At 44.1% G+C, this 8,259-nt stretch overlaps 1 protein-coding gene across 1 annotated transcript in view; it reads left to right on the forward strand.

Annotated features, from left to right (window-relative positions):
• Positions 1-625: 625 nt before the first annotated feature.
• FBXL18 (F-box and leucine rich repeat protein 18) overlaps positions 626-8,259 on the forward strand; it is a 17,766-nt gene continuing 10,132 nt past the window's right edge. Inside the window, exons 1-3 of the mRNA XM_010175103.1 lie at positions 626-825; positions 1,715-3,255; positions 6,007-6,225. Of these exons, the coding sequence (XP_010173405.1) occupies positions 673-825; positions 1,715-3,255; positions 6,007-6,225 (1,913 nt within the window). The 5' untranslated portion in view covers positions 626-672. The remainder of the gene's footprint in view (positions 826-1,714; positions 3,256-6,006; positions 6,226-8,259) is intronic.

Consider the following 8,259-nt stretch of genomic DNA (forward strand, 5'->3'; position numbering starts at 1 on the left):
TTGCTGGGGTGCCTCATGTCACCCCGGTGTCAAAGGAGGGGAGCATGGGGTTGGGGAGCAAAAGGGCTCCCGTGTCCCCTTCAGAGCCCGGCTGGCAGCCGTGTGGTTTCATATCGGTGAGGTGTATTGCAGCAGAGCTATGGGTGGTCTGATGCTAGACTACAGTTTTGTTTGTGTGTGTCTATATATATATATATATGGTTATATAACTCTTAAGGGTATTGAAATGGATGGCACTTAGAGGAAAGATGTAGAAAGAGACTGCTGTGTTATATTTAGAAAGAATCGGGGACACTCACTTTCCAATTGCAAAGTAAGTGCCAAAAGTGGAAGGACTGTAAATGTTGTTTTTTCCTCACTTTAGAGCGAGTGAAGGTACCGTGGCTTTGTGCGAATTTTTGCACTACCTCTATATTGTCTGAAGTTCAGCTGGAGTTTTTGTCTTCTAAGGGAAAGCTTTCGGTTTCTTCCTGCAGATGAAAGTACTTAAAGATTCAAGCATTTGTTTTGTCTCATTTTATAAATCCTTATGAAGCTCGGGATTTCTGTTTTCTCACAAGTTTTGCTGAAGTTTCCAAGCTAGTAGCTTTTATTTTTTTCTTGTTTCTTCCTTTTCCCCCACAGGAGATTGTAAGTGGGGAGAGCGAGGAGGAAAGTAACGGAGTCAATTTGATGGAGTTCTCAGATGAGATCCTTTTGCACATCCTCAGCTATGTCCCTTGCACAGACCTTGTCCTGAACGTCAGGAGAACCTGCAGGAAACTTGCAACGCTTTGCCTTGACAAGAGTCTAACCCATACGGTTTTACTTCAGAAAGACTATAAGGTGGGGAGAGTAGCTTGCTTCTTCTGTTAGCTATGAAGACAAATCTGACTTCTGAAAAATGCCAAGAAGTAGAACTTTCCAGTGTGTCTGCATAAATGAACTGCTCTTGAACTCTGAAACCAAATAAACAATAAACTGTTTTATAAAAGCATTTGTTTTCCAGAATGCTTTGTTAGAACAGCTCTGTGTTCCCTTAGTTACATAAAATACTGTCAGTGAAAACTACCTTCTCTGTGTTTCTGGAAACTAAAATGAAAGTAAACGTGACTTTCCATTTGTAGCTGTGGTTGTGCAAAGTTACCGTTTTCTCAAAATACATTTTCCACATTGTTCTGCAAAAAAATCGGGTGCATATTGCTGTCAGGCATGCAGTCAGCTAAGCCAGAATTTTTATATGTGTTATAGCAAAAATAAATCTTGAGAATGAAGGGTGATATGTTTTATGAGGACTGTATCACAAAGTGCAGGCAAGGGGAAGCCTCTCTTACTCATTTCCAAAAGAGGAAACTGGATGAAGGAGACTGGAATTTCTTTCAGTTTGAGTTTCTGTAGATGGCTAGTTCTGCTGAAATAGCTTTGCTCTTAGAAAATGGAAATGGTCCTCCATTCCACTCTCAGTTGCTGAACAGATTTGGCCTCACAGTCAGTAACACAGAACTGCACAGACTAAGAAGCTAAAAGAAATATAATCATAAGAGCCCAAAGCATGGCAGACTAAGCCAGCTACCAGTAGCATAATAATTCTTAGACTGTGCTAGCATCCCGAGACCTTTGGATGAGCCACGTAATCTAAGTGCTAACCACTGTTATCCCCATCGTCAGATGGGAAACTGAGTCAGTACGCACCATTGCCGTGTATCTCATTGAATGTGGTTTTGTTTGAGTACAGGTAAACAAAGACAAAGTGAAGCAACTGATGAGGGATATCGGAAAAGAGATTTACCAGCTGAACATGGCTGGGTGCTATTGGCTGCCCAGCTCCACTATTGATCACGTAACACGATGCAAGAACCTGGTCAAACTGAACTTGTCTGGGTGCCACGTCACCTCTCTCCGTCTCTCAAAGATGCTGTCCACGCTCCAGCACCTGCGCTCCCTGGCGATAGATGTGAACCCAGGTTTCGATGCCAGTCAGCTGAGCAGTGAGTGTAAAGCCACTCTTAGCCGTGTCTCGGAATTGAAGCAAACCCTTTACACGCCGTCATATGGTGTCGTTCCGTGCTGCACTAGCCTTGAGAAACTGCTGCTTTATTTTGAGATCCTTGATCGCTCACGAGAAGGTTTTATGCTCTCTGGGCAGCTAATGGTAGGTGAGAGCAATGTGCCCCATTACCAGAACCTCCGCGTCTTCTATGCCAGGCTGGCTCCTGGCTACGTTAATCAGGAGGTGGTGAGGCTGTACTTGGCGGTGCTGAGTGATCGGACACCTGAGAACCTTCACGCCTTCCTTATTTCTGCCCCTGGTAGCTTTGCAGAGACGGGAGCCACTAAAAACCTCCTGGACTCTATGGCTCGAAATGTACGTCTGGATGCTTTACAATTGCCCAAAGCCTGGATTAATGGCTCTGGGCTCCTGCAACACTTGAAGTTCAACAACCCTTTCTACTTCAGCTTTAGCCGATGCACCTTATCTGGTGGTCACCTGATCCAGAGGGTTATTAATGGTGGGAAGGATCTTAAAAGCTTGACCAGTTTGAATCTCAGTGGCTGCATTCACTGTCTGGCTCCAGAGTCCTTGTTTCGAAAAGCAGAAGATGATATTGACAGTAGCATTTTGGAAAGCTTGGTAGTGTCTTGCTGCAACCTGAGACACCTCAACCTTTCTGCAGCTCACCATCACAGCTCCGAAAGCTTAGGGAATCACTTGTGCCAGCTGCTGTCCAGGCTAAAGCACCTGCTCTCGTTAGCACTGCCAGTTTGCTCCATCACAGATGTTGCTGCAAATGTGGAAAAGCCTCCCACGGCCTCTAATTTGGTGCCCCAAACATTTGGAAGGAAAGTTCGGATTGGGATACAGACATATCCGAGGAACTTAGCAGCCCAGGCAAATCAGAAGATAGAGTCATCAGTATTCTGGGCTCTGATGGGAAGCCTTCGATTTTTGGAAACCTTGGAAATAATTGGGTCTAGTTTTTCCTCTGCCATGCCCCGCAATGAGCCAGCAATTCGGAACTCGTTGCCTCCTTGTGTCCGGGCACAAAGCGTGGGGGATTCAGAGGTGGCTGCCATTAGCCAATTGACTTATTTGCAGAGCCTCACCTTAGCACAACTGCCAAATATTCTTACTGGCTCTGGGCTTGTTAACGTTGGATTGCAGTGCCAGCATTTACGGACTCTTTCGTTGGCCAACCTGGGCATGATGGGGAAAGTGGTTTATATGTCTGCTCTCATGGACATGCTGAAACACTGCAAGTGTTTGAGAGATCTCAGGTGAGGGGCTGCCATTGAACATCTCCATTTTGTTTGTGGATCTCCAGAAATGTAGTGTGTGGTTTGATGTGACTGCTGTGAAAACTGAGTGTTCCTGTTCTGGTCAAAAGTAGCTGCAATGGCTTGAAAACTGGATACTTTCCTTCCTGACTTGTGGAGAACGGGAAGGCATTGCATGCTGTCCTTGAGGGCACAGGATATGCCCTTTAACCAGTGTTTTAAGAGCAAAAAGTGTCTATGCTGCAACTGCCTTCCTCTTAGATAAGGAAAAGTGGATGCTGCATATTTGGGAGCTAGCAGCCCATCAGGGCTAGGTTAAATACTACACAGCCTTGCTCGCTTTTTGGCTTTGTGTACATGTACATCTCTTAAATTTCCAGGAAGGAAGAGACTTCTACAATGTCTAGATAATGTAGATTTTTCCACTGAAATGGTTTTCTGCCTTTGGTTTGTATTAAAATCTTGCCTCTTTATTTTATTTTTCTTGATAATATATTGAAAACATTCCAAAATTTAGAGTTTGTCTGGTTGGTGTTCCTTTCTTGGTAGGTTCTAAAGGATCCTACCAAGAAAGGAACACCAGCCAGACAAACTAAAGGTTCGTACCAAGGGTCTGATCCTAAAGGGTGCATAGAGGAGCTTCATGGTAGCCAAAGTGTGATTCTGAAAGCAAAGGGCACGAACTGTGACTGTTTTCCTTGCATCAGTCCATCTGAACACAAATGTTACTACTTGAGAAAGATGCTTTTTTTTTCCCCCTAAGCTTTTCTTGGTGAAACTGCTAGATCTGTCAGTCCTGTTGTCATCCTCTGTTCACAACATGGGTCTAAAATGCCTAACAGTGGTGATGACAAGGTCGCTCCTGTGATCACAATGACAGTGCGACTGCAATCAGCTGAGACTAGTGTTTGTGTGTCTGTACCTGATCTGTTGCAATAGTGAAAGGAGCCAGGGTGGTTAAAACACCTCAGGAGGGTTTTCATTTTCCACTACTTCCTATTTATAACAGGTGAGGAGCATGTTGGTTCCTCATCCAAGGGATGTGAGCTGCTGGAAATTCAGTTGCTTAATGGCTTGGGCCACATGAATGTATCATTAACCTTCAGGAGACTAAATACTGTGGAAGAACTGAGATGTGGGGAAAGAGGTTTGGGTGTGCAGTGTTGCTTTCACGAAATCTAAGCCCTTTAGTTTCCAGAGACTTTGAAATGGAGGCCAAGAGTGATAAAGATAAGAGGCAGCAGAGCCTTGAATGAAGGATACACAAGGATGTTTCCTTGTAACAGCCAGGCGTTTCCATGGAAGCTGTCGATGTTCTCTCTTAAGTCTAAGGTTTTATATAGGTTTAAGAGGATTTTAATGTTCAGCACTTCCTCCTGACAATGTAGTTTCCTTTCCATTTGACTAATTCTCTGTTACTTCTACCTTTTTTTTCCCCCCCCTCCCTGTTTTCCAGGCTGAGGAACTAGTTTAAGAGGCTATTCCAAAGCAACATTGTCATCTAGTGAGTGAAAGGCAGTATTGCAAGTATGGCTGGCACGTCAGAGATTAACCTAGAAACCTGCGATGAGGTTGTGGGACCTTCTGTGCTTCTTGTCCTAAACTTATAACGGACCAATAACGCTGCTGAAAAAATTGAAGAGGCTTCCCACTTCCTTCATATGAATGTTAAGCTGTGAGGATCTCTTCAGGCAGTACCACCTGACCAGCAGTGGCAGGCTCAGACAGAATTTATCAATTAACAAGATTAAGTTGCTGAGATACCCCCATGTACTACAAAAGCCTATGCAGAGATTATCCAGATCAGGTTGAGACTGAGAGCTTGTTAGCACCTAATGGATTGACCTTCTTGGAGCTGTTGGTCTTGCTGACCCAATGACTGGGATTCCCAAGTGCTCTGAGGCCCTGTATTAAATCTGCACTAAGCAGACGTACTCTCCTGGTGACACTGGCCTTGAGCAAGTTCTGCTTCCCACAGGCTGGTTTCTGTGAGGGAGTCATCCAGTTGTGCTAAAACATGGACCCCATGTTGGTCAGATATGGCTTCACCACGTCATTTTGTTGTCCTGTTCTAGGCTGTGACACAAAAGAGTGTGAATAACCATGATAGAGTATCCTGTCTCTCTTCTCTGGGCCAAGTGTTTTAAGGTAGAAGTTGAATTGATGATGGTGGTTCTTCCCATGGGAGAGCAGTAGCTTTGATCCTTTGCCATCCTCTGGCCCAGGAGGGCTGGTTGTGGTCACTCTGTTGGCTCAGAGGCCCAAGTTCAGCATCACCATGTGTGCATTGTCAATTTTTCATGCCTGCTTCTCTCTGGGCTGTAAACTGACGGTGACCAGTTTGATCTGTGGATGTCAGGTAGCAAAATCCAGGCTGTGTTTGTCGTAAGACCAGAATGGATCTGCTGGTCAGACCTAAAGCCCATTTTACCCAAGATGCTTTGTGGGAAACTTGCAAAACCAGAGTTACTCCCTGTGGGCGCTGGAATTCTGCAGTTAAGGGCCTTTCTGCCTCTTTGTGTCCTTGTCCTTTAACACACACCGTTCAGGAGTAACTAGCAAGCAAGAGGTCTGAGCTTGCAGTATGGGGTTTGTTACGCTGTCCTGCTGGCACAGGCAGGTAGAAGGTTATTGTGTGTGTAAGAGAAACAAGCAATGGGGGACACTGGTGCCCTCCATGAAGGTGCTGTCTTCTCTCTTGTCTGAAAGTGCATGAATTGCCCGTTGACTTGTTTTTGTTTATTCTCACAGGCTGGAACAGCCCTACTTCTGTGCGGGCGCCCAGTTCTTCCAGGCACTGAGTCATTGCTCCTCTCTTCAGCGCCTTTGCATCGTCTCCCGGAGTGGGACTCTGCAGTCTGACGCAGTGATGTCATTCATGGCCAACTGCCTTGAGGTCATCATGTGCCACATGTTTATGGGAGAATCTCTTACCGTTTGTAAAAATCTCCAGCAATCTATTGTCCGGAGGTGAGTGCGGAAAGGGGTTGATGTGGGATTTCTGGAGCTGTTAAAGATTTATCTCCATTTCTTTGCTTGACAAGGTTTATATGGCTTGGAGCACTTGTTCCAAGAAGCTAATAGGTACTGTGTAACTGCTTGGCACATGAACTAGCCTCTTATTTTAATAAGAGTGAATCAGTGAAATATTTGAAGGTATTAGATGAATTTTTTATTCCATTCCCACCCATGTTCTCTGCAGTTCCGTTGGCTGAGTTGAAGTTCTGGATGTAAAGCTCCATCATAAATCAAATGACACTTTTCGTGTAAACAAAACATCTGCCGACATTTTAAGTACTGAGAGATTTGACCTTGAAGCTTTCCTCCTTTCCCACAAGTGACTAAGATAATTCTGTCCTCTAATCACTTGTAAATGTCACTTACTGATAATCCTCTGGCAGCAGCAATTCAAAGCCTTTAAAGGGTTGTTGTGAAGGGTTTTTCTTGGAGGGGGGTGGGGGGAAAGAATTGGTACAAACTGCCTTTGCACGTTTGGCAGTTCTTAAATGCATTTTGCTTGGCCCCTTGCAGCGTTCTGAGGCTCACGTGGTGGGAAACGTTTGTGTGTGAGCCGTGAACTGCATTTGAAAAGAGAGCTTTTAATTACGCTTGGCATTTGGAAATCTTCTAATAGTGGCAGTCATCTTGCAAAATATTTCCCATGCAACAGACTTTCCATTATTTATATTTTTTTTTTTCTAGAAGGCTTGTTCTCCGCCTTCAGTCTTGTTTTCTTTGTCACCTACTGTTGCTTTACCCTGTTAAGCTCTAATAAAAATTTCAAATCACACAGCATTATTACTGCATCCTAAAGGGTGCTCCTCCCCCCAAGCCTTTCTCCATCTTCAAACTGACTTATTACACTTGGCTTGTTTCCGTGGATCAGCTCCAGAAGAGCCTATGACTATATTAGCTACCTACCCAACTGCACACGAGATTGTTTGTTACTGCCTCTAAAAGGCTCTGTGTCCTTCTGGGATAGTGATTGTTGGAACTATATAAGTAAATTCCTTGTGATGTGACAAGGATTCTTTGTTTTTCACAGGGCTTCATATCTGTAAAAAACATTTCTTGGTTGATTTCAGTTGTGCTTTGGGGATCCTTAGAAAGAAACAAGAATCCGCAGTTCCCATTTTTTATTTTACCCTCCCCTCTGAAATGCCATTGCAGCACTGGCCAAAATTTTAATGTCCACTCACTGAGCAGAAATACACTGTTCTGCAGTCATTTCTCCCTCTTCTTCTATGTCATGGATGGATTCTCACTACGTTCTGTACCATTTAATAATTTAAACCTTGGGAACTTTCCAAAGAGCAGCTGATGCCTTGTGGAAATGTTAAAAAACTATTTTTATATTTAGCAACAGTTCTGGCTGTCATACTATTTTTCTTCTTTTGTATTTTATTAATAGAGACTTTTGTATGAAAACAGGATTTTTTGAAGTGTGTTGGGGGGTTTTTCTTGTTTTTTTTTTAAGACAGCATCTGCTCCCACTGCAAATTCTACACCTGAAGTCGTAATCTCCTATGGCATTGTAATTGGTGGCTCTGGAAATGATTTTGATGTCACGTAAGATTACGACTTCAGGAGGAGGATAAGCAGTGGGAGCAGATGCTCCCCTAAGCAACAAAGATCCTGTTCTCATGCAACTGTCTCTAGTAATAAAATGGAAGGAACAAAATACAGAAAATGATGTGTAAGCAAAGCCTGGAGTCCTCCACGAGCTATCAGCGAGTCTTTAACCATGTGACTTTTCCAGTGATCCCATTCTCATTCTTGCACAAATGTGCCTTCGGATGGGATAGGAATTGACCTTCTCTTAACTGCATTTTGTCTGCTACTCCACGAGCAAAGAGACGTGCAGTAAAATCCACGTGTGAGCTAGTTCATGGCTTGAACCTGTGCATAAGGCTCTAGTTCAGGCAGCGTGGCTTCCTCTAGAAACGTGCTGCTGGTGGCTCTTTAATCCAGGCTTTACATCGGAAGGGCCCCGTGGGCAGCACG

The sequence above is a fragment of the Antrostomus carolinensis genome, unplaced genomic scaffold (assembly GCF_000700745.2).
Source record: "Antrostomus carolinensis isolate BGI_N321 unplaced genomic scaffold, ASM70074v2 scaffold36759, whole genome shotgun sequence".
Taxonomy (NCBI): Eukaryota; Metazoa; Chordata; class Aves; order Caprimulgiformes; family Caprimulgidae; genus Antrostomus; species Antrostomus carolinensis.